General features: G+C 34.2%; 2 protein-coding genes across 2 annotated transcripts; both read right to left on the reverse strand.

The window, feature by feature from the left end:
* Positions 1 to 2,759: 2,759 nt before the first annotated feature.
* LOC105171216 (VQ motif-containing protein) lies at positions 2,760 to 4,919 on the reverse strand. The gene is made up of 2 exons (XM_011092256.3): positions 4,502 to 4,919; positions 2,760 to 4,295 (listed from the first exon to the last, which is right to left on the reverse strand). Exon 2 carries the CDS (start codon positions 4,225 to 4,227, stop codon positions 2,947 to 2,949), a length of 1,281 nt encoding a protein of 426 aa, XP_011090558.3. The 5' UTR covers positions 4,228 to 4,295; positions 4,502 to 4,919; the 3' UTR covers positions 2,760 to 2,946.
* An 18,974-nt stretch (positions 4,920 to 23,893) lies between these two features.
* LOC148786889 (uncharacterized) lies at positions 23,894 to 24,259 on the reverse strand. Its single transcript, XM_088885001.1, has one exon. It carries the CDS (start codon positions 24,257 to 24,259, stop codon positions 23,894 to 23,896), a length of 366 nt encoding a protein of 121 aa, XP_088741127.1.
* Between the last annotated feature and the right edge of the window lie 3,307 nt (positions 24,260 to 27,566).

A 27,566-nucleotide genomic window follows, 5' to 3' on the forward strand; every position in this document is an offset into this window, starting at 1 on the left:
GCTATGAAAGTTTTACTTACTAATTAATTGGAAAAAGTATTATATTAGTCCACTAAGTATGCCTAATTTTAATTTTAGTCCGATAACTATGTTCATTTTTGTTTAGATCCAATAACTTACGAAATTGCTTACTTTTAGTTCTCTGGTAGATTTTCGGACAATTTTACCCCTATGAGTGCATATGGACTAAAACTGCCTTTCAAAAGTTGCATAGAGGTAAAATTGTCCGAAAATCTGCCAGAGGACTAAAAGTAAGCAATTCCGTAAGTTACTGGATTTAAACAAAAATGGACATAGTTATCGGATTAAAATAAAAATTAAGCATACTTAATGAATTAAAATAATACTTTTTTTTAATTAATTTAATACTGATTTTAACATCAAATTCTTTATGTAAGAATTAAGCTATTTTTTTACAGTGTTGGTAGGATTAGGGACTAGGGGAAATTACATAATTTGGTCGGCTAAATATATTTTCAGTCACATTACTTATATATTTTTAAAAATAGTTTAATAACTTGCAAAAATTTAATTTTCAACCCATCTTCCAACTGCCCTTAGCAAATTACGATGATCGAATTGGATAGTATCACTCTCAAAAAAAAAAAAAAAAAGAAAGAAAGAAAATTGGATAGTATGACGACTTTACCCTTATTAACTTCGAATTTCTAGCAACATCAATTACTATAGTTGTGGGAAGTGCTGCAAGAAAAGGGACCAATGAAGTTGATAAATTGCAATGCAAGAAAGCAGTCTGCAAAAAGTGATGAAATGTGTGGAAAACATTTATTGTGTTTTGAAGAAATAGCAAGGAACGAGGTTTGTTTTGTTTCTACTCAATCAAGTAACAAGATTCTTGCCTAGGAACATCATCGATACGTTGCCTCCTACATATATATATATATATATATATATATATAATTTTATCTGAAATCGAGTTTTATCAAATTTAAATTAATTATATTATAAGTATATTATATTTATTGCAGATTGGAATATAATTTAAAAAAATAATTAATTTTATTGTAAATGTAACCCTGCAATGTAATTAGCTTAGTTCGATCAAATTTAATTTAATTAAAAATTTTCATATATATATATATATATATATATCATCCATGAATATGTTTGAAATTCAAAGAAAAATTACATATGTTTGTTCTGTAATTATGTTAAATTAGGATTAATTAAAGAATTATAGATGTTTGTTTTTTTAATTATATATAATTATGAATATATATATACTACATATTAATGAAAATCTTTCCTTTTTCCAATTGGCAGTGGTGAAATATTATTTATTTTTTGTAACTGGGGGATTAATGACTTTAATTTATATACATATACTCTTTGTCCGTAAAGGATGTTAAGATTAATTCTTTTTATGACATAAACATAAAAACTTATTTCTTCCCGTTAATTATATCTTTATATGCTGTAAAATATATATATATATATAAAAAAAAGGAGTAAAATAGTTTTGGAATAGCCATCATTAATTAAATCCTCAAATAGTATCATATTTATCTGAAATTAAAATACAAGGCTCAAGGAAAATTAAAGTTCAAACCAAGCATCAAATCTACGTACAAATTTATTTATTTATTTACTAATTATACATACTTTTCATTTTAATTATTAAATTTAATTATTTCTTTGATAGAAAGAACGAAGTAATAGTTAAACATAAATTATTAAATGTATTTAATGACGTATCGCGAATATATAATTCATATTTAAATTACATAATTGCATATATAGTATAGCTGCATTTTTACATATTTTTAGACATAAAATAACTTTTTTTCCGTCCCATATATATATATACTATATAGCTACGACATATGTAAGCTCAACATAAAATCACCATCTCTAATTAAAATCTCACCAAAGTTGACTTTGATATTTCATATTTTCTTAGGCCAATATGGTGATAATTGATCTTCGTAATAAATTGATTATTTCATACACGTTTTTAGTATTTATATATAGCACTCGTACTAGTTAAGAAAATAAATAATATATAGTAATAAAAGTACAAAACAAAATCAAGAAACCGAAAATTCTTGTAGGAAAAAAATTAAATTTAAATAAAAAAATCATAAACAATTATATATCACATAATAAATATTATCAAACACACATTTGTTATCTTTTATGAATATATTTTTTATTAATTATATATGATTAAATTTCAATTCAACCAAAACGATATCATTTTCCACAACGGAACATGTTAGTTTCTTGCACAAGGGTTGCGGCGGCGCTCAACCACTCCCCAGATCCCGCCACCGATTGCTGCGACGCAGCGCTTACAGATTATTAATCAAAAACGACTGAAAACATGAATAACAAACTAAGGAAGACTCAAGAATTCAAGAAAACCAGAACAAAGCTCCGGCGGCGGCAAAACCCCGCCGTTCTTGCTACCCACAAAAGATTCTTCGTATATATCGTTATTGTCTGAAAGAACGCATCATGTTTTGTTAGAATGAAATGAACGGACATGAACACAAGTCATAGAATAGAATGTACGAGGAAAAGCAGAAAAGTGTCACAAGTTTCGATGATGTTTTACAGATTCTTTTTCTTCCAGTTTATTCACAAGGTCATGCACAGAATCAGACCCCTAATGGAAATGAAACGTATTTTCCTATATTTATGAGACAAGAAACAAGATAATCAGTTTTTCTGTATGAACATATATGATCAGTGATATATATATATATAGATGTGTGTGTGTGTGTATGGGAAAAGGATCCAAAAAGAAGACTATTATTTACACATAATTTAAGCACAAGTACAGTGTAATTCGATCTTTTTTAACTTTCTGAAAGTTAAGATGATAATCAAGATCACACTAATTTACCCTCTCTCTGATCTTTTCAATGTTTTAATCATAGCTCTCATCATTACCCCAGCATACTTTCTACACTACAATCATTCCTACTCTGATGAAGAACAAATCCATGATTCCACCATACCTTCTCCCCTAGCAGCGGCGACGTTTTCCGGTGGCCCCTTCTCTCCGTTAAAGCTCGACATAGAAGAAGCCGAGTAGTTCATCTTGCCGTTTATCGTGTTCCGGGGGAAGCTGAAGCCGCCGATGACAGGCCTCAAACTGTCTTTATCTCCTTCTGGGCTCGCCGGATTATTGTCCCACCTTGCGGCATTGCTGCTGTCGGTGTTGTCGTTTCGGTCCCGGGCGTTCTGCGGTGGTATTTGGTCGGAAGTAATCAGGTTTTGGAGGCTGTTAAGGGTTATCGGAAGACGACTCTCGCGACCCAGATTGCCAAATTGATCGCTTGATGGGATTTCGAATGAGTTGTGAGGTTTTGAGCCGATTGCGGGAGGATTCGAGAATGGAAATTTGGGGTTGGTTTGGAGAGAAGTGAGGAGTGGGTTTGGAAGGTTGAAAAGATTTGAACTGTGTGTGAGCGGCAGTTGGTAGTTAATCTGTGGAGTTGAACTAGAAGCTGCAGTTGTAGTTGAAGAAACAGATGAAGTAGTACTAATGATATTGTTGTTAGTAGTAGTTGAAGCAGCTACCATGGCGTCGGCGGCGGCGGAGCTCAGCAGAGAATTACAAGAGGAAGCAAGAAAAGGTAGCGGGGGTTGAGCTTTCTGGGCGAAGGGACGGCGGAGGTACGGCGGCGGGTGAGCGGCGTCCAAGGAGATGGATCTTGTGCCGAAAAGATCGAGCCTGCTTCTCTGGAAAGGAGAATTGTTGAAGGGTGGGGCAGGGATTCCAGTGAATTCTTGAACCATGGCTCTAAAATTGGTGGTATCCGTGGTTAACACGGTGGTCGGCGCTCGTCTAGAGGCTCTCGACCTTTTCTTCGGGTTACGCGCCGCCGTCTGGTTCTGATTCTGCGGCGGTGGCGGCGCCCCGAGGGTGGGGCTGCTACTGTCTACTCCGACCGCCTCCGGCTGTTGGAAAGCTGGCAGAAAAGGGGAAGAGCTGGAAAGCATGGGGTTGATGATGATATCATGGGTAATTGGATTCGGGTCGGATCTTGGAGCCGGAGCAGAAGCCCTGGGCCACGCCATGCTTGGATTGAGGAGAGACGAGTAGTTGGAAAGCGGGTCAAAGAACGCCGGCGCAGGGTTGGAAATTGGTCCACCTCCCATGAAAGCCGAAACAGAGTCGGCGGCGGCGCGTGAATCGTACTCGTCATCGCCACCACTCGACGACTGCAGGCTGCCACTGTTGCCAGAATCCATCATTTCCTCCTCTCTCTCTCCCTCTATCTCTCTCACTCTCTCTCTCCTCTTCTAGTGCGAGAAAGTAACTTCTGGAAAATCAGACAAAAGAGCACCAATCAATAAAAGAACAAAGGAATAACGTAAGAAATCGAGCCAGAGATATGGACAGAGATTTTTCCATTTCTGCAACTGAGATCTTTCTCTTCCTTCTCACTCCAAACACACACACACAAAAACAAACACATAACAAAACAACAGTAGCAGCTGCCACTAAAAGACATGAACATCAAAGTACCCATATCGATGATCAGTACTTCAAGAAAACCTCTGATCTACTCTTCTCCTCGTCCTTTACGAAAAAGGGTTCTTGCCTGAAAAACTGATCTCACTTTTCTCTTCGTAATTCCGTCTGTGAATTAGGGTTTCCCCCAAGAGAGTGCAAGAAAAAGGGATTCTGTTTACAGCTCTAAAAGAAGGAGAGGATCAACAGCTTCACCTCTGCTCTTTTTGCACTAGAAAAAGAGAAGAGTGGGGTCGCCATGAAAGAGGGAACTCTCACTGTGTGTTCTTGAGAGAGAAATTGCAATTTTATTAATTTATTTCTGAGTGTGTGTATGTGTGTGTGTGTGGTTTATAAGATTTACAGGGTTGAAAAAGATGATCTTGAGAAAGTTTTACTTTTCTTTTTCTTTTTCTTTTTTTGAGGGGTGTTGGGGATAAAGAGGTGAGAGTACAAACAGCCAAATTAGAGAGGATGGTTGTTGTTGAAAGGTATGAAAGAAACAGAGATCTAACATCATCCATCTCTTCTCACCATATAAATGTATGTATATACATACAATCTTTGAATTCCTTATTATTAATTAAAATAAATAATCCAAAATATAAAAATGTCTTATTCATAAGTCAAATAATCCATTTATTTCATTTTTATGCCCTATATAATTTGGGCTTAATTGCATTTTTAGTAATATACATTAGATGAAAAATTTATTATTGGCTATTAACTAAATCATGGTAATTAATTATTTTTAATCATAATTATATAAAAATCAATGTAAAAACTAATATTAACCACCATAGCAAGTATTTTTTATCATGGCTATAAGTCATAACAAATATTTTTGTTATGATTTTTAGTCATGATAAATATTTTAGCTATACTCACAAACACTATGTCGAACAATCATTGTGTGGTTATGATTAATAACTACTTACTACTAGTATTTATTTTGAACTATATATGACTAATAAAGGTCAAATTTCTTCTAGTGGTAGCTATAGTGATTTGGCACTTTAGATCCGTAACTAGTAAGGTCCTTTACCTTTTAAATTTTACAATCTCAAAATAAATTTGATCAAAAAGTGGCATGTCGCAGTTAAAATCACAAAAAATACATCTTATTGACTGAATTATAACGATCTGCAAAGTGGTTGATGTGAAAATACGAAAACAAAAAAGAAGAGAGGGTGGCATGGCATAAGTTATGTCAGCAAAAATCAGTCAATAAAGCCACTATTATTATGAAAGATATTAGACAGAGGATTATCAGTGTTAATTTATCTCGTTCTATTAGTTCATGTGCGTTATATAGATTATGACGTATTTCTTGACCTGTCGAGCGAGAAACCACCAGTTGAGCACTGTTGTACTGTACGATCTTGTTTTATTAATGAAACTTATATTTATCAAAAACAAAAAAGAAATCAGTCAATAAGATGTGTGTATGTGTGTTTTTAATCGGCACATGACTGACACATGTCACTTTGCAGCCAACTTTGGAATTTTGCCGATTTTATCTTGAAATCGAGAAATAAAAGAAAAAATGAAGGACCATTTTACGACTCTAACAAATTATAGGACTAAAGTGTCAAATAATTATAATTGTAGGACTAAAAATACAATTAAGCCTAAAATTTGTACATGACACCCTTTTTTTTGGGTTTTATAAATATAAGTAGTTAAATCTATATGTGTTTTCAGGTACAATTTTAATTGTGTCTATTCAATGTGAAACCTAAAAGAGTAGCGTACTTTGAATAGTGTGGTATTTCCATATTTAATTCTTGTAAAAGATTTCTATTTTGTGTGCGGCATTTGCCAACAATATATGGGATTATTAATTTGCCAATTAGAAGAAATTAGAGGATATTAATAATTACAAATAAATTGTTACAAATTATTTGCATTAATTGATTAAACATTTTATTTTACATAAATAATAATTTTTATAAACTTATAATAATAACAAAAATCACGTAGAAGATGCCACTATATACAATATTTGGAAAATAAATTGTACACAAAATCATTAATTGTAAATAATCACTATAAGAAAATATGGTATTAGTGACAAACTATTAAGCGATAATTTTTAAGTTATTATATTAATAATATTTATTAAGTGACAAAAAATTTTATCTTGTCGCTATATAATTATTAGCGACAAAAAATGTGTATAAAGTTGTCAGTAAATATAATTAGTGACTCATCTATAGTGACACATAAAATAGTGACAACTATTATTTGTTATCACCAGATCGTCATTATACATGAATCACTAATTGTATGTAGCTACAATTTTATACATATTTTTTTATCACTAATTCATGTTGATAACAATTTTAACAAAATAATAGTAACTATTAAAATCATGAAATTTGTTATTATGAGAAAATAAACTGTCTTGTCACTAAATATATATAACTAGTGACAATATTAAAATTATCACTTGATTTTTTCTTTTGTTTAATCTTCTGTTTTCTTGTAGTGAATTTGGGATGATGAAAAAGTTTGTGATCCTGGATATATATATATATATATATATATATATATATGTGTGTGTGTCTGTGTGTGTATTGCCACTGAATTGACTTATGAAGTATTTTGTGTACGTCAAATAAGATTAAAGGTCTTGATTTCAGAAGGTGGAATGTCTAATATTTTTTATGATGAATTAATGATTCAGATAATGTATGGATACTGCAAATTATACTCAAGATTGAAAACTTTCACAGATCAGATAAGCAAAGATGGAAGGATTTGAAAAGATCGTAAGGACGAAAACATGTCAACAGATAGTTTGAAGTACGAAGCTTAATGATGTCTTTGTCTGATAATTGACTGAGATACTATAAACTAGTTCGAGGTCATGAGTTCAAGTGTCACAAGATGTCTGTGTATTTGTATGGTCTTATGTGAGGTTGTTGCAATTTATTTCATAATTTTTTTTATATTAATGTATTGATCGAATTGATACATTATATAATTGTTCAATTAATATTAAAACATTAATATAATCATGTAATTTCCATTTATATAAAAAAGGAAGTACAATGAAATGCCACACAGAAGTCCAAGGTCGACAAATTCAAGATTATCCCATCAATCGATACATGAGATATGTTCCAGTTGATCATATTGTAGAGTGAAAACAAATCTATGAATAGATAAGAAAATCAAAATTTGAGTTATATCGAGAGTTTTGATCAACAAGATTGATCATGATCTACAAAATCTAGGGAAAAAAGTATTATTTTAGTTCGACAACAAGTTCGCTAAATATGTTTAATTTTAATTTTAGTTCGATAACTATGTCTATTTTTTGTTTAGGTCCAATAACTTACGAAATTGCTCACTTTTAGTCCTTTGCCAGATTTTCGGACATTTTACTCCTATGAGTGCATATGGACTAAAACTGCCTTTCAAAAGTTGTATAGGGGTAAAATTGTCCGAAAATCTGCCATAGGACTAAAAGTAAGCAATTTCGTAAGTTATTGGATCTAAACAAAAATGGACATAGTTATCAGACTAAAATTTAAATTAGACATATTTAGCGGACTAAAATAATACTTTTCTCAAATCTAGAACTTACGTATCAAATTTTGACTTCTAGTAATACGAAAATTATCATTATCTTTATAATTATTAGATCAAAATTGTAACTGTTCCCAGAATCTGTTGTGTCCTTGCTCCAACCGATTTAATTTGTAGGGTTAAAAATCATTACATTATATATATAAAATAAATTTTTAATAATTTTTTTGAATTAAATGTAATTTTTATCTCATTATTTGGCGTTTTCGTTCTTTAACTTTCTAAAATAACATTTTGGTTCTACTCCCACGGACGAGAATGTTTGAACCCCGACAAAAAAAAGGATTAAAATAGCAAAAATTTAAAAAATACAGGATGAAAATGCTTCTCTGGAAAGCTAAAAGACAAAAATATTGCCAAAATGATCCAATAATACAGGATGCACGTGCATTTTTTCAAAAAGAACGATCAACTTCGACAAAAAAGAAGGATTGAAATTGCAAAAATTAAAGAGAAATATAATTGAAAATACTACCCCAAAAAATTACAAAATAAAAACATCAAATAATTTAAATTACGAAAAGTAAAAATATATTTAAGTCGAATTTTCCTACTTTTAATGTGGTATGGGTTATAGTTTGACACATGTTGGGTGTTTTGAATGAAAGAAAAGGATAGTTGATGAATGGGATGTTTATTCTTACAAGCTTTTTGGACATGGGTGGACGATGATCTGTTCAACCATCATAACTAATAAACCTCATTACTGTTTCATAAGTATTTTGCTGTCTCATTCCTTACATTTTTTCTAAAATTCTCCTTATGTATTTATAGCTTCCAAGTTACACGTTTATACGTGTAGCTACCTCAGTAGTTAACACGAGTTTCTCCATGGATTTCAAGTATCCTTGGTGGGAACTCTTAGCTCAGAAAGTTATATTAATGATATTATATATTAGGGTAGATTATATTAGGTCCATCTTATATTTGTCATGATTATATATAAATACTTTTTTATTGGACGAAATTATATTTTTAATCCCAGATGATGGAGGTTTAATATTTTTAATTTTTTATTTTATGAGATTTTTAAAATGGTATCATAATAGGAAAAATTCGACACAATTAGTCTATTCTTTGCGGAATTTTTAAAATAGTCCCAAAATTTGGGAGATTAATGTTGACATTAATCTCTTAAATCCTGCAGAAGCAAAGGATTAAATGAGTTGAACCTTAAAACGGAGGACTAAAAGTGTTAAACTCCCTATCCTACGAGACTAAAAAAATATAATTTTTCCTTTCTTGTTTGAAAAAATTATAGATATCCTCTAAAATTAACGATCGTCTAATAAATACCTCCTTATAATAGGTTGTCACGAGGGGGTATTTGTTAGACGTTCATTATTCAGAGGAATATTTGTTAGACTATGGGACTAAAAGTGCAATTTTGCTGAATAAAAAAGTATTGTAATTATAAAAAATCTTAAAAAAAAATCTATTGTAATTTTCCCTAAATATTATATAGCTCTTTTTACCAGCTTAAATTTTTTAAATAAAACGGTCGTTCTTTACGAACTAGATAATAATACGAATAGATCCAACAAATAAATAAAATGTCAGTTCTTTTCCCCTAAAGCTTTTTCCGTTTAATAAATAGATCCATCTGTTAGTCACTATAAAAACAATTGAATGAAAATTTACATTCACCACGATTCACTTAATACTGATGTAATGCAAATCAAAATAAATCTTTTCAAATCAAATTACCTTATACATCTTCATACCCTAATATATATGAGGTACATGTTCACCTTTATAAGGGTAGTTTGGTCACAAATGATTTGTTTGGCCTACAATAAATTTGTAAGTGAACCGACTTAAATGCTTATTTTTGTTTAATTTTTTTCTGATGTCAGTAAATTCTATGAATTTATTAATGCATGGATCAATTTGTTGAATGAAAACAAACGTCAAAGGTTGCTAAGTGTAATTTCTCAAATCACAAATAATTTATGCGTAATTATACTAAATCTCCAAAAAAAAAAAAATGGTATACAATTATCCCGCAATAGTATGTACTAATGATCGGGCATGATATGGGTATATCATTCCCATTTGAAAAAAGACATAAATAACCCTCCAACAACAATAATATACCACTGGAGCCCCGAGATCGGTGTCTTTCTATCCGGGTCGAGTCGCGTCTTTCCATCTCGGATCGGTTGCTCGATCCGACCCACTCTAATGACCCGAGATCTAGACCATAGATCATCTGACAACTTATGATTTGAGATGATGCCACGCGGACTAGAAAGTGGGCACATTTAACTCTATAATACCCTCATTTGATTGTATTTATGGAAAGATATTTTTATTACTCGCTACCTCATTTACTACTTGAGGTCGCCATTTATCATCTCAAACTTGAACTGGTTTAAGCATCGTACGGTCTTCGCTACAGACCATCCCAGCTAGCCTAACGTGTTTTTCTCTTCTCAGTGACCACTGAAACATCTGGGATAATCATATTGGATCGTGGATCACCTCCTCCCGGGAGATCGCATCATACTGGATCGCGGATCACCACCCCTTAGGAGATTGCAGTTTTGACAAGGATAAGTTGGTGCCGTATGTGGAATATCTGAGAAGAGCACCCACGTTCTGAGATGGAAGGAACATCTAAGAGAGCTGATTTCAAATACATCTAAGAGAGCTCATTCATTTGGAAGTGGTGAGGAGGTCCCTCAAAGGCGAGGTGACCAGATAGTTGAATTATCGAGAGATGAGCTACAACGATTGATCGAATAGACAGCAGAAATGCACTAGTGACTTCAAAGGAGAACAACTATCCCAATAATAAGAGATTCTAAGAGGCGACAACTATTCAAAGGAAAAGAGGTCAAAAGGAACCCAAAATGTGTGATAAGCAAGGAAGTGCCTGAAAAAAGGCCAAGGATTTAGAGATCAAGATCTCAAAGAGGGACATAGAAAGTTGAGATCTAAAATTTGGTAGAAGTACATGACCTTTAGATCAACATAATGAGTTGTATACACAAGGAGGAGGTGAATGTGATGAAAGATGCTAAGTGGGCGACACCTAAAAATGGCTAAGTATTTAGAGATCGAGATCGCAAAGAGAGGCATAGAATATTGAGGAAAGACGATGGACACTCCGGCCATAGAAAAATCAGGTTAGTACTGTCATTTTCTTCAAGATAGTATTGTTATTTTCATAAACATAGAGGACATACAAGATTTTTGGTGCTTACAAGATGGGAGCGAAAATGTTAATTAGACAAGGCTATCTAAAAAATAGTGGTAAGAAAAATTGAGGCGAGAAGAAAGAAGAACAATTAATAAGATCGAATAGTAGATCCGACAGTATAAAGAGATTTACAAAGAGCAGATCTCAATAAAGTACTTGGGAAAAGGGTCATAAGAATAATAGCATGAGAACTCGTTGTAGGTGACTCTTGTAGAGTAGTAAATTTCGCTACAAATATTTAGCAAGATAAGGAGATTAGCTTTAAAAATGAAGCTTTGGACACTTGAAGAGTCGGGAGTCCCATGATAATTAGAATAGAAGAAGTTCGGTTTTGTGTAGAACCCCCCCCCCCCTTCCCCCAAAAAAAAAAAGAAAGGGTTCCGTGATACATAGAACAGAGAAATTATGATCGCACCAAGAGGTTCAAAAATTGATGAAAATTAAAGCGTCCCACGAGGTCACACTTTTATCTGAAAAAGATTCTCTTCACGGAGGTCGCGCTAGCATTTGAAAAAGATTATCTTCATAGAGATCGCACACCGAGGGTGAGATCGCATTATTATCTGAAAAAGACTAGTTGAGCAATCTAAAAAAGATTTATCTTCATGGAGGGTACTGACCGAGGTCAAGGTCACGCCAGCATCTGAAAAAGATTATTTTTGTAGAGGTCGCACACCAAGGTCGAGATCAATATTGTTGTATAAAAAAGACTAGTTGAAAAATCTGAAAAATATTATCTTCATGGAGGTCGCGCTAGTATCTGAAAAGATTATCTTCATGAAGATTACGCGCCAAGTCGAGATTGTATTATTGTCCTAAATAGTTTTAAGTACAATGTCTTTCTTGCTATAATATCCACTTATAAATTTATATGCAAATATTTAAAAAGAAATTACAAAATTCGATGCTGGTAATCACTATCTTTTAAATGAAATTACTATAGACTTGAGGAATATGTTTGAACATTTACATAATACATATCAAGATAGTTTTTCTAAATTCCTCCCATTTAACTATCAATAAAAGTATATTTATATATAATAATAATAATAAAGGAAAGACTTGTTACATGCATGTACTTGGTCAACAAATACAGACAGGCAAAGGATAAAAATTAATTTAAGTGCAAGTCTCCAGAAAAGCCTTGTAGTAGGCTAGGGGGTCCTGGCTGCTAATTGCTTGCTTCTACCAAGTCTACACGTAATGCTTTCAAAGCAGGTGGCAAGTGGCTCATCTCTCTAGTACAATTTGATGTTAACATGACATACACCCCACAGAATATGTATACACATTTATATGGACAAATTAAAACGTACTTCCTTAAATTTTACTATAATTATAAAAAAAATTATTATTTAAAAAATTATAAATACTCCTATAGACAAATAAAACTTTATGTTCAATTTAACGAATGACAAGTGCAAAATAATATATTAATTATCAATTATAAATTATATTCCATTTTTTATATAATTTAGAATTTATTAAATTAATCTCATGAGTAAATAGTTAATTTAATTGATTTTTTTAAATATAAATAACATATCAATGGCCGACAAGTGTCAAAATTAAAGTGTTTCTTTCAATCAAATCATGATTTGCAGTCAAAGATTCGAGCTGAGTAAATAGCGTCATCTGCAACAACTACATTTACGTTCTAATCAAATTAAGATAAATAATCCGATATTTATCTCTTAAAAAAAATACAAATACTAAAAAGATAATATCAAATTGACCATCATGCCATGCCAAATATTTGATATATTTATCATTTTATATTAAATTATAAAGAGATAATACAAAAAGATATTCAAATACATCATGACTTTAACTATTTGACACTTATATAAGGGGTTCTTAGAACTCATTATGTTGGAAAATTTTGATGGCCCATGATCAAAAATAGGTAGGCCCAATGCACCCACTTGGAAGGCTCATGGTTTTATGGCCTAAGCCCACAGCTCAAAACCTGACCCGCCTGACCCGGTTTAACTCTCTACTTAAATGTGATTTACCCTACCATTTCTACCTAATTTCTTCTCCCCCATTTTACAGCGTCGTCTTCTCTTCTCGCTCTTTTCTTCATTTCTTGTGGTTTTTCTATGGTTGTTGGGACTTCAACCACCGCCATTTTATCTTGGCACCTACAACCAAAGCCACCTTAAATATGTGGTTGGTTCGTAGTTTGGGTAACTTAGTGTGTGCAAGAACTAAGTGTGAGGAAAAGGGGCATTTTACGGCCAAAGGGCTTTGTGCCAAACTTGAGCAATCGTGGGTGTATTTTAGGCTGCCTATCTCTGTAATCGTGAGTAAAGCCAAAATACGGATCCGGCTCTCTGAGTCTTTTGTGTGTTCGATTTTTACTGCTTTGATACTTAGTGTATTTTGATCTGTTTGTAATCCGCTTTGCATTTTAAGGGTTTGAAACCCATTGACTTGTAATCGTGATTAGGGCCTACACCTAACACATTCAAAACACACAAATAGATTGAAGAGATCTAGAGAAGAAAGGGCAAGTTAATTCTCTCTACGAAGTTTCTCGAGTTAAAAAATATTCAAAGTGCTCAAATCGGAGATTGAGTCATTTGTCAAAGGCGTAACAAATTATAACGTTTGATTCATGATTACAAGTGGAAGCCCTCGAATCAATGTTATAGATATCCAATTAAATTTTCAATAAGATCCAAATAACAAATTCATTTTGAAATTCTCAAACTCAAAGCCAAGACTACAACGTTTAATTTATGATTACAGGCCTGAACCCTCTAATTAACATTATAGAAATTCATATTCAAGTCCTAAGTAGATCCCATGAGAAGATTTTACCTTTGAATTTGTTGGGTCTATAGAATATTACTTTGAAAAGAAGAATCTAAGAATAATATAGAAATTGTCCTTACTTTTACCTGTCAAATGTATGCTTTTATTTGTGATAATTTTCTTATCTTTTGATTTTCAGACATGATAAAATTGTGTTTATAAATTTTGCCATCCTCAGTCCTCTTACCTCTTCTCATCACAAATCAACTTGAAAGAACAATGAAAATAAAGAATAATCTTTCCAAGTCTTCAAATTTCAAATACCATACGTCGAGCTTGAAAGCTTCACTTCAACAAAATGATCATGTGGGGGCAAGTAAAGATCGCGTTATGTGTTACCTCTCAAGTTTCTACTTAAGTTGGGCCAAGTAAGAATCTAGAGAGAAAGATTTGCTTGATAATAATAAGATTCAGCGATCGTCAACAAGCCCAAATGTTGAGATTGCATTAGCTACGATGCTCCAACTCACTCAGTAGAGGAACAAGTTGCACTATTGACTTTTGTGTTGGAAATTTATTAATATGTTCAAGTACATGGTGATTAATTTAAAAACTTCATGACAAGTTTCAAAGTATCCCAATGTAAAATGAATTTGAAGAGAAAGGTTTTTCAATTCCATGCAATACAAGCAAAGGTATTTCATATTTCTACCGATGGATTTATTTCTATTGAGCACGTAAAGAATACTGTCAATGAAGCACTAATAAAAACATATGAACTTCGATCTCAGAAGTTCAAATCTTACTTGAAGTTTTAAACAAAAAGAATTGAGCTGCTGAGAATGCCAGAAACTACCAGCCTCTAAAGGTTCAACAATTGACTTACCATAGGACCCTAGGCAATATATTGCTCATTTTGTTGAAACTTGCAACAATATTGGAACTGATGGAGATCTTTTAGTCAAGCAATTTATTTTATCCTTGAAAAAACTCTGCTTTTGATATGTACATTGATCTTGAAGCAAACTCCATTGATAGTTGGAATGATTTACCAAAACAAAATTTTCAAACGCTTCTATAGTACTCGACATACTGTTAGCATGATTAAACTTATTAATTAACATTAGAAAAAGATGAACCCGTGCTTGAATACATCAATAATTGGAGAAATCTATCGTTAAAATACAAAAATACTTTGTATAAAAATCTTTATAGTCGAGTTATGTTTTCAAGACATGTAGTGGGAACTTCGCTACAGTCTTCAAGCAATAAAGCCAAGAACATTTGGAAAGCCAGTGACTCGTGCACATGATATTGAAATGAGCTTAAATTGCAAGAAAGAGGAACGCTCAGTTGATGCCAATGATGATCGTGATGCAACATCATGAAATTTTTTTTAATTTTTCAGTGCTCCTGAATATAAACATAAATTATCCAAATGTCTTAAAAAAATTATTTTCAATGCTCCTGAATATGAGCATAAACTATCTAATGTCACCAAAAAATAATTTAAAAAACTCCTTGATATGAATGTAAACTATTTAAGTTAAAGGAATCTAAAAAAAATACCTCCACTCCATTTCTAAAAAATTAAAAATCACAACTAAAAAATAATATAAAAAATTTAGCAATAAAAACAATGAAAAAATGTACTTATCTTCCAATTTACACAACTTGCAAATTTCCTTGTGCGAATACTTTGGGTCCAAAATGTTCGAATTGCTGCAGCTTTTTGACATTCACACCCCACAGCATAAAATCACTCAAATAATATTGTGACCTATAACATTCAAATCACTCAAAGATATTGCAATTTTTGCAAAAACTAAAAAAATAAAAAAAATTATTTCAGAATATTTCTAATTTTTTCTGACTTTTTTGGGATAATTGTTGTAAACAACCAGCAAATTGGTGCAAGAAAAAAAATGCTTCACTTTCAGCCATCTTTATACTTCTGAATTGAGGGCATTTTGGTCCTAAAAATGAAATGGTCAGTCCCATGTCAACTTTTCTAAATGGTTAGATTAAAAGTTAGAAATGACATAATTTTTTTTTGGTAAGTTTTATACTTTAAAGGCATCTTACGATTTTGGTGATAGTTTAGGAATGATGAATGCATTTTATCCTAAAATAAATAAATAATTCTCGATGTTTGTAAGTAATTATAGTTTAAAAATAATATTTAAATGAAAAACTATAAATGACAATCACATAAATTGATGAGAAACTTAAGTTTTCACTAAAATTAAATAATATTTGTTAAGATTTTAGCTATAATCAAAGTATTTGTCGTAATTTTTAGTTATGATTAATAGTCTGGTCTCACTTATTAAAACAACAATATTTGTTGTACAGGTATAATTCAATTATAATTCTCAATAATTTTTAATTTAATAACTATGATAATCAATCGTGATACGATATTTGTATTTCCTTTTGTTCATCTACATTTATATATATACACACATTAGATACATACATATATATGTATAATATATGTGTTGAAGTGGCATTTTCATCGTACTTGCAGACAAAAATATGCTCCCAACAATTAATTATGTTACCAAGTAAGGCAAAATCCGCGTTTTGTACGCAAATAATGCCACGTGACACTCTTAACTTACACACACATATATATATTTTTGCTAAAATCTTTTATAATTTATTTGAATTCTACTGCTAATCGAATAATCTTCTAAGCATTTTAACTTTTTTCAAGATTATTTTTTAACTAAAAATAATTAACTTGACTTGCGATTTGATTGGTGCATATTGTCTAATTTCATATGAGCCTAACGGTTTTATATTATTAAAATGCCTAAATATGACAAAATTGTGCAGCTTTCCTTATTGGACCGAAGGCAATACTGACAATACCACACTATGTGACACGTTGGGTTAAAACCCGTTTCCTTAAGATGCAATTTAATAAAGCAAAATCGTACGGCTCCTTCCTACAGGAGCCGAAGCGGACAATATTGCTATGGGTTGACTGTGTTAAGTCCTCCTATCTTATAAAATATATTTTAAAAATAAAATTATAAAATTCATACAAAATGAAAAAAATATTATCGGAGCACTAAACGAATCACAGATCATGTTGATTGCAACGGTACATTACTTGCTCTGGATCATAACCATAAGAAAATAATATTACAAACATTACAAAATTCCCATGTGAATGAGAGACAGGTGGCGTTGAATCCCCAATAGAAACAAAAAATAGATTACCTAAACAATTTTAGTTTAGCCAATAGGTAAACACGATTTAACATGTGTTATGTTGCTTGCACCTGTGAAAGAACAGCGTAAGGTGTAACTGTATGTGGGCACTACATGGGCACCGCAGGGGAGAGAGAGAGAGATAGCAACGTGGATTGATTGGACTTGGCATCATCATGATCCGGGCCGTTGGATTTGATGATGAGATTCTCTTTCTGATGGGATTTGCGGGTCATAATTCCAGCTCATATATGTATAATTATGCTTCTCTTCAAAAGTAGGGGTTGCTGTGAAAAAGAAAAGGACCAATTTCCAAGTACAAAAATTCAGACTACGTTAAAATATTAATCAAAATTAAAAATTTAGGCGAATGCTTTGACCATAATGAAAAGGCTAAACTCTGTTTTATCTCTTGTGTTTTTATGAGATAACCAAATATTTTTTTGTATTTTTTAAAAAGACCAAAAAACCCTCTCTGTTTTAATATATTCAGCACAAAATCTTCATTCCGTTAGTAACTAATGGAAAATGAGGTGCACTCACCTGAAGTGTATTTGAGCTTGATTTTTGTGTATTTATTTACTAAAATGCACTTTATTATATTTAAAATTACTATGGAAATTAATTATCTTTGAATTTTTTATTTGTATTTTTCTCTCTCCTAAAAATATATTTTTTTATTCTTAAATATATCTTTATATTAAATATTAAAATTTCAAAATATAAAAAATTTATATTACAAAGATTAATATACAAAATGTATTTTTTGAATCTAGATATATACATAAATATAAATACTAAGCAATTTTATTTATTATAAGTTCTAAATTAATTTATATATAATAGTTATTATAACTATAAAATTTTAATCACCTAAAATGTACCTTTAAATTAATTTAAATATTATAATTATTATAATTATCTAAAATTATTTTAAATGAACTAAAATATACATTTAATTAATATAATTACATTAATTCAAAAGAACATCGACCCGCATAGAAGGGCGACGGTAACGTTATCGCCCTTTTCTTTTATTTGGGCGACGTAGCCAAATTTGGGGGCGACGGTCATCTATGGGTTGCCCCTATTTGCATGGGAGGCGTCATCATTCCTCCATTTGTAGGGGATGGCGACGGTGGCGCAGGGGATTGGGGGGGGGGGGGGGGGAAGCCGAGGTGGTGGCGATAGTTGGGAAGGGAGTAGGGGGGGGGGGGGGTTGATGGGTGGGAGTAGGGTTTTTTTTTTACTTGTTCTTATATAATAATATTTTTTTATATTAATTATATTATTTATATATAACATAAATTAAATAATTTGTTGGATTCAGGCATTTTATCTTTTTTAAAATATAATGGTTGAAATTAATTGATTAGATCTGACAATAATTATTTAATCAAAGAAGATCCAACAATTATTAAAATAAAAAATAATATATAATAAAAACGGCATAATGGTCATATTAAAAAAAGTTGATGCTGTTGAGTCAATTTAACGAAGGGGCAAGTAAGTTATGTTTTAATAAAATAGAGGGGGGAGGTTTTCACTTATTTTAAAATATAGGGGGATTTTTATCCAAATTTTTAAAATACGTAGGGGTTTTATGTTATTTAGCCATAACTAAAATGGTAATTTACAAAGGATTTTTCTTGTAATTTATCATAATTATAAAAATACTCCTTTATTATTGAAAAATTACAAAGACCTCTTAAAATTAACAGTCATGTAACAAATACCTCCTAAAAATGGACTATTACGACGGAGTATTTGTTAGACGCCCATTAATTGTAGGGGGTATTTGTGATTTTTCAAACAATAACGCGAGGTTTGTAATTTTAACAAACTATTTGTTGTAATTTATTTTAACTAAAATTATAGTAAATATTAATTAACTGTGACTGATATTTAAATTTTGCTTCATTTTGTTTTATTGTGGTAAATTATATTAATTTATTATGATTTTTAAATACTAAAAGAATAATTCATTTTCTTGCAGTGAGTGTATGTAAATTAATATTTTTAGTTGAGAGAAATTATGAAAAAAAAATATATGGGTACGAATATGAAAATAATGGGAATGATAAGAATGATAAGTGACAATAATTTTAATCGCATATTTATAATGATAAGAATTACATATAAATTTGTCATTATAATCAATTATTAACATATTTTAGGTGAAATGTAAATTGCATTAAAGTAAACTATAAAGATACAACATCAAGATGACTATCCTGGACCCTGGCTTCGCGACAAACTGACTACTCCCTATTCTGTTTGGAGATACTAAACCCAAGCAATATGCCAGATTTTGTAAACGAAATAGTTTACAGGTTAGGAGTCAGATTTTCACTGAGAATTCTAATTCTAACTTGGTTCTCCACAATTGCAACAGTTATTATGGCGAAGTGGTAACACCGGTTAAACGACTATAGTTTCATTCTCTCCAAATATGATAAATAAAAGAAGCTAGAGCAGCCTGCATTAATCAGATGCCTGTTGATCCAGGTAGCTTATACAGGTCGGATCGTGACCCACTAATAGTTGTAGGTTGGGTCGCGGGCAATTCAAAGCTCCCCGTAATGTAGATCCTGATAATAAAGAAGTGCGTTAGGCTTGTTAGGAAGCCCCCAACTAAAGCCTCTGATATTTAAGTTAGAATAATTGGGGTCGAAAATGATTTGAAAGCCTTTAATATAGTCGAAAGAGTAGTAAACGCAGCATACCATAAATGCTCATAATTAGCAGTATTTATAGGTTTCCATACCCATATTGGGTAACTCCACGTGGCAACATCTAGAAGAATGCCTGCCAAAAGATTCATCGATTGATAATTTGGGACGGTATCTCAACCCGCCCGCTATAAAGTGCGCGGATCTTTGTGCCATTTTTGTTATTTGTCTGCATTTTACGGGTTTTTTCATCATTCTGCTCAAAAGGGGGGCTATTACCTTTATTATAACTCCCCTACCTCTCCTAGTGCCATTAATTACACTAGGAGAAGTTGATCAGTTCCTTGTCAGATCGCCGCCTCTTAGCCGTAGATGATTGCTAATGTGTCAGCATCTAATTGCTCTTGAAAAGGCGCGCTTTTTCCTATTTCTCCCTATATATAGGCTCTCATTTGACTCTCTTGACCGTCCTTTCTAGAATAGCTTTTGAGCTGCATCTGGAGATCATCTTCCTTCTCAACTTTCTTCCTTTCTCACTGGTACTTACTCTTCCCTACTCTTAATATCTTCCTCTAGTTCGAGTTTGTCCTCGAGGTTGTTGGCGACCTCCCCTAGGGAGTTAGTAGGTACTTCGCATGGTCCTAGTTCCCCTATAAATGTCTTGCAATCTCCTTCCCCTCGTCGTAGGGTTTCGACCATTGATCTGTCGGTGGAGTTAGTTAATTCTGACGAGGTCCCCCTTCAAATAAAGTACCAACACATGATGGCTAAGGATCCCTGGGCTGGGATCATTAATACTGTTAAGACCCCTATTCACCAACTGAAAGAAAAATATTTCATTCCTCATGATTATGAGGTCTTGATTCCTCATTCTTTTGATAGGATGCATCCCCACCGAGGGGTTATGTTCTATCTCGATTTTACATTTAGAAGCTGGTTTTCATTTTTCTTTGCTTCGCACTGTAGACAACATTCTTAGTAGGTTAGATCTCTATCTCATGCAACTATCATCCAACTCCATAAGCCATATCTTACTTTTCATCATAGTTATGCGACGTCTAGGTCTGCCCCCTTCCTTTGAAAATTTCTGGTCGCTTTATTCCTTCATGACCTCAAAGAGATTGGGTGAGAGGAGTTGGTTTTACCTTTCAACCTTCAAGGAATAATGCTATTTAGATGATCTCAAGTCTAACGTACTTCCCTGGCGTGACAGATTTATTTTTATTCGAACCCCACCTGGTCAAAATTGGTCTTTCCAGTGTGATTGGTGTATCTCAAAGCGCAAACCTGAAACATTTAACTACATCAAGGAATACTGGTACCTTCCTAAGTGTCTTCTTGTAGAAAAGGTTTTCAAGCTTGTGGACCTCTCCCCAGTATCACTCCATTTAGGGGTTCTTTAGGTGACTTTAATTCCCTTAGGTTTTTTCTGCATTCAATCTCATTCTATTACTTACACAACCTTTACTTGCAGAATCTATCATCATGCATGCTCGGATTGCCAACAAAGTAAGGACGAAGAAGGGGACCCTTCCCCCAGTATTTTTCAGGAATTGGCCCAAGCCCGACCTCCTACTCCAGGAAGGACGCCCTCTTGTGGCCCCTCCGATTTTGCCACCGCACATGTCGAGACTAAGGTTGCAAGCGGGAGCACCTAGAACGCCCAAATTGCCCCTCTCTTGTCGAGGTCCTTTCCGCACAATCCCCTAAAACTTAGGTTGAAATCGTGGCTGCCCCAGCTAGTCCAAGCAACAACAAGAAGAGGAAGAGGAATAAGGGGAAGAGCAAGAGTGGGAGCAAAAGTAAGAGCCAGAGTAAGAGCTCCCAATCGACCAAATCGAGCAGATAGAAATGTCAAGAAGCTCGGGAGGCAGCTGATCGTGCTAATGAAGTCCAAAATCAGGATAAGCTGCGAGTGCGATAAGAGGTGTGGAAATAAGCTAGAGAAACTTTGTGATCTCCCAACAGTAGGGTCGCCGAAATGTTGGGAGATAAATTGACTCCAACTGAGCCATCTCTAGCTCCAGTAGTGTCCTAAGGACGATGGTGGGGCAGGATTCTTGGGAGCTGTACAGAGCTTCTTGCTTGGAGCGTGATCAAGTGGTCTTGGCCCAGACCTCCCACACCTTTGTGGAAGAACATTTTGCTCAAAACATGGAGCATATAACTTTCCATCTCCCTTGCTTGGTTAATTAAAGTTTACTCTCCTCATACTTAATTATTTTGTAGGCGATTTCTTTTGGCCATAACCTCTCCCTGCAATGCTCGATGTTGCGCCATGAAAAAGTGTTGGGTGATACAAAGATTGTTGAGCTCGAGTAGCAATTTAATCAAGCTTAGAGACAAAATAACGAGCAGGCTTCCCGGCAAGCTCAGTTGGAAGCAAAGGTCGAAAAGTTTGCCCAGCAAATAGACGACCTCATCCAACAACTTCAAGAATCTATGTCTGCTGTTGAAAGAGATCACCGAGTGGCATTAGATACGAGGAAAAGGGAGGGTTTCACGGCTGGTCATGAAGCCGAAATGGCTGAAGGTCAACTATTCTACTTGTAGTCAGACGAGCACAAGGATTCCATCACTCAAGCTCATCTGCAGGGAGCTCCTGACTTCATGAAGGCTCCTGTTTTTTTAAGGATGCAGTGGAGACTTAAGGCTGCTGACTTTCTAATTGAGGAATTCAAGAAGTGTTAGTCGCAACTTCAAAAGCTTAATGGGTTTGTTGAAGGCTTCGATCAAACCAAGCTCGACCCTAATTTAGATGGCAACCTAGAGCCTTACCCAAATGAACCAGAGGCCCCTATAATTGAAGACAAGTTCGCCTACTTGCTTGAATAAATGGATCAGGATTAGACTTTGTTGAAATAGATGCACTTATGTTCTTAGATCGATAGACACTTATGTTCTTAGATCGATAGACATCTTCTTTGTAATCTTTTACTTAAGTAGATGTGTACGCGATCTGATTTTTGTGAATGGATTGACAAACTCATGATCAATAGGCCACTTACATGCATTGACAATGTCATGAATGATAAGAATATTATTTTGCTAAAATATTCTTCTCTTTATAACAAGTTGTCTTCGCTTATAAGAAATCCTTTAAATCTATCAATGATCGTAGACCGAAATGATCTTTTTCAGATTGCTATGATGCCCTACTAATGATGATTGTTCACCTAACCTTTAAGATAGATCTTTCTCAGATTGCAATATTTGTTTGATGTAAATGATCTTTCTCAGATTGTAATATTTGTTTGACGTAAATGATATTTCTTGGATCGTAATATTTGTTCGACGTAAATGATCTTTCTCAGATCGCACTAGTACCTTGATTCACGGGAACAATCTTTTTCAGATTGTAATAATATCATAAACCATATAAGTAATCGGCAAATAAGAACAATCTTTTCCAAATCGTGAGATTTATTAAACAAAAATAACCTTTCTCAGGTTCATTTATAAAAGGTACTTTTGGGATTAGGGGCCTTTCTCAGACCTTTTACAAAAGAGATCCTTTTCCAGGCTCGTTCAACTTCAACCAAATTTACGTGACCTTTCTCAGGTTGCAACAATTGATATGAAAAATCCTGACATGAAATCCTGACCTTTTTTAGGTCCTCTACAATTCATAAGTCTTTTTGTCTATCTTGACAAACTCAATATCTCGCCCTGGTCGTAAGAATTTGCAAACAAAACTGACCTTTCTTAGGTCGCTAGGCTCCATACTTTTCTTTTTCAAACTTCACCTAACTTGCTTATGCGTAAAACCTTTTCAGGTTGTGAATGTTCAATGTTCTTGGTAAGTCTGTTCCTTCCATATCTTGAAGGACGTAGGTTCTCTTCTTTTTTACTTCCACCACTTTGTAAGGACCTTCCCAAACCGAGTTGAACTTACCCACATGCCTCGATACCTATACCTTTTTTAGGACGAGGTCGCCCACTTGAAAACTCCTAGGCTTTACCCTTCGGTCGTAACCCTTCGTCATCAAATTCTTGTATCTCAATATTTTTGCATATGCCGTGATCCCTGTTTTCATTGAGGTCGAAAGAACTTTCTTGTGTATCGTCTTTCAGATCATATTGGCTCACTCTCGCAATTTCTTTCCCGATGTCCGCAGGTATGATCACTTTCATTCCGTATACTAAACAAACTGGAGTTTCTCCAGTTGATGTCCTTGGAGTGGTTCTATAAGCCCATAGCAACCCCGGCAATTCCGAAGATCCTTTTGGCTCTTCCAATCCCGCCTTTAAGTATTGTAGCAGGATCCTATTTGTGACCTTGACCTGACCGTTTGCTTTAGAGTTCCCGACAACCATGAAATTTTGTTGAATTTTAAGTTCCTTGCACCAGGCACAATCCTATTTCCTTGAAATTGGGCTTTGTTGTCTGAGATCAACACTCTGATGTATGCCACCTGCAAAAAATGTATTTCCAAGTCAAAATTTATTACCTCTTTCTCAGAGATCCTTGCTAGTGCCTCTGTCTACACCCATTTTGAAAAGTATTCGACGGTTATGATCAAAAGCTTCTTTTGTGCCACTGCTTGTGGGAATGGTTCCACTATATCGATCCCCCATTGATTGAAGGGGCGTGGGATCTTGACATCTTCAAGCAGGGTCACTGGTGCATGTGTGACTGCAAACTTTTGACAACTTTCACATTTCTTATTGAATTTCTTCGATTCTTCGACCATGGTGGGCCAAAAGTACCCCTGTCTTAGAATTTTTTAAGCTAGAGATCGCCCTCCTGAATGGTTTCCGCAGCTTCATTCATGTATCTCCTTCATTACATTCTTGGCCTTTTCTTCATTCAAGCACTTGAACAGTATATCTTCAGCTGTCCTTTTATATAGTTCTTTCGCCAACAATGTAAACCTATTTACCTTGAGTTGCAGCCTTCTTGCCATGAGGGGTTTTCTAGTAAGATCCCGCCTCTCAAATACTGTACAAAGAGTGTTTTCCATGATCCATCCTCTTCAACTGCATTGATCATGCTCTCCTCAATCATTGGGGCTTCCTTAATCATTACTGCAATTTTTGTTTCTTTGACCCTTGATACCATGCCTCTGAATTTAGACAAGGAATCTGCTCTCACATTCTCTTCCCTGAGAATCTGATGTACTAGACACTTATCAAACTTCTTTATTATTTCTTTCATCCTCTTCAAATATTGCGTCATGGACCACTCTCTGGTCTCATAAGATTCTTGCACTTGCATCACAACCAATTGGGAATCTGTGTGTACATCTAGTTGTTTTACCCCTCCTTCCCATGCTATTTGCAACCCTTGAATAAGAGGTTCATATTCAGCCTGGTTATTTGTTACTGGAAAAGATAGCCTTATTGCGATCTCGATCTCGATACCTTTGGGTACTTGCAAGAAAATTCCTGCTCCTCCATTGCTCGAGTTTGATGACCCATCCACGTGCAGTAACCACCTTTCTTTTCCTTCTGTGGTTCCTCCATGAGCTCTACTATAAAATCTTCAAACACCTGGGCCTTGATCGCATTCTTAGTCTAAAACTCGATATTGAACTTTCCTAATTCCACTGCCCATTTGACCATCCTCCCAGACACATGTCACCTTGACATGATTTGCTTTAACGAATGGTTGGTGAGTACGACTATGGGGTGTGACTGAAAGTATGGTCTCAGTTTACGAGCTGTCGTCACAAAAGCAAGGGTCAACTTCTCGATTTGTATGTTCTTAGCCCCTTGTAACATTATGCTAACGTAGTATATTGGGTTCTGTGCTTCATTTTCCTTGCATAATAGTACCGAGCTCACGACGTCTTGTGGTACCGCCAAATAAACATACAACTTTTCTCCAGGCAAAGGGTTACCGAGCAGAGGTGGGGTCGCTAGATATGCTTTTTTAATTCTTGGAAGGCCTTCTGACATTTCTCAGTCCACTTAAAATCTTTCACTTTACTTAAAACCTTAATGAAAGGAAGGTTTCGATTAGCTCACCTGGCTGTGAAGCGATTTAAAGTCGTTATCTTTCCCATGAGCCTTTGAACATCTTTGATCGACTTTGGCGACCCCAACTTCACGATCACCTTGATCTTCTCAGGATTTGCTTCTATCCCCTTCTCACTAACCATGTATCCTAGAAACTTACCACTTCTTATCCAAAATGTACACTTGGAAGAATTAAGCTTCAGCTTGTATGACCGCATGATTGCAAATTCACTTTCCAAGTGTTTTAGGTGGTCGTTTTCGAGCTTTCTCTTTACCAACATATTATCAATGTATACTTCCATCGTGTCCCCAATTAGATCCTTAAACATTCTTTTCACCAGTCTTTGATATGTCGCCCTCCTTTTTCAGTTACAAATGCAGTTTTTTCGTTATCTTCCGTAGCCATAAAGATCTGATGGTAACCTTGATAGGCATCCATCATGCTAAATAATGCGCATTTCGCCGTGGAGTTTACGAGTAGATCTATCAGATAAGGGTCTTTGGGACATTCGTTATTTAAATTTTTGAAATTAATGCTCATGCACCATTTTCCAGAATCTTTTGGCACGATCACGACGTTAGATAGCCAAGTCGTGTATTGGATCTTTGAAACAAACCTAGCTTGCAATAGCTTATTGGTTTCCTCCTTGATGATCATGTTCCTTTCGACCCTGAATACCGCTTCTTCTACTTTACTGGCTTGATCCGGGGATCTATATTGAGTCGATGCATTATGACTTCAGGATCTATCCTCTTAAGAAATCTAAGTTCATAACAACATGTCACTGTTCTTCCTAAAAAAAACTATGGTCATTATTTCTAACTCAGGCATCATTTTGCGATCCGATCCTGGTCGTTCTGTTGAATTCTCCTAGGACGAGCTCGACCTCTTTATATCCTCCACTGATTCTATTCTTTTGATTATTCCTTTCTTGGCCCCCTAACCCTGTCCTTGCTCATCTTTTCTCTTCTCTCTCTTCCCGAGATCAGTCTGTTTAATTAACAAGTTGTAACATTATTGAGCGGCCCTTTGATAACATCTGACCTCTCTCACTCCATATTTTGTGGAAAATTTCATCTTCAAGTTATAGGTCAACACTACGGCTCTAAACATGTTCAGCTTTGGTTGCCCAAGCACCAAATTATATGCGAAAGGATTGTCGACCACAAAATGTTGAACTATGCACTTTTTACTTCTTGGCTCTTATCGATACTGGGAGATCAATCAACACTTCAAGCACTACCTCACTTCCTCAGAACTCGATTAGAGGGGTCCCCACAAGTTTCAACTTCAGCTCCCCAAAGTCCATCTTCCTTAACACATTCGTATATATAATGTCAACAGAACTTCCATTATCAATTAACACTTTGGGTACCTAGTAATTGGCAATATTTATCTTAATCACCATGGAATCATTCTATGCCCCCAATCCCGAGCCTAAGTCTTTGTCACCGAACACGATCTCTTCTTGATGCTCAACACTTAATATGTGTTCCTTTTGGTTATACTACAATTGTGTGCATACCTCTTGCTAGCTCTAGAAGAATCTCCTCCTATAGGTCCTCTTGATATAATATGGATGACCCCTTTTGTAGGTGCATTATCTTGAGCTCCTTCCTTCATGAGGTCACTTTTCTTGGTTTTATCTCGACTTTGAGATTT

The sequence above is a fragment of the Sesamum indicum genome, linkage group LG9 (genome assembly GCF_026168435.1).
Source record: "Sesamum indicum cultivar Baizhima isolate 11 linkage group LG9, ASM2616843v1, whole genome shotgun sequence".
Classification (NCBI taxonomy): Eukaryota; Viridiplantae; Streptophyta; class Magnoliopsida; order Lamiales; family Pedaliaceae; genus Sesamum; species Sesamum indicum.

Coding starts and splice junctions, on each gene's coding strand:
- LOC105171216 (XM_011092256.3), bottom strand. CDS start 4,227: ATGATGGATTCTGGCAACAGTGGCAGCCTGCAGTCGTCGAGTGGTGGC.
- LOC148786889 (XM_088885001.1), bottom strand. CDS start 24,259: ATGGTTGTCGGGAACTCTAAAGCAAACGGTCAGGTCAAGGTCACAAAT.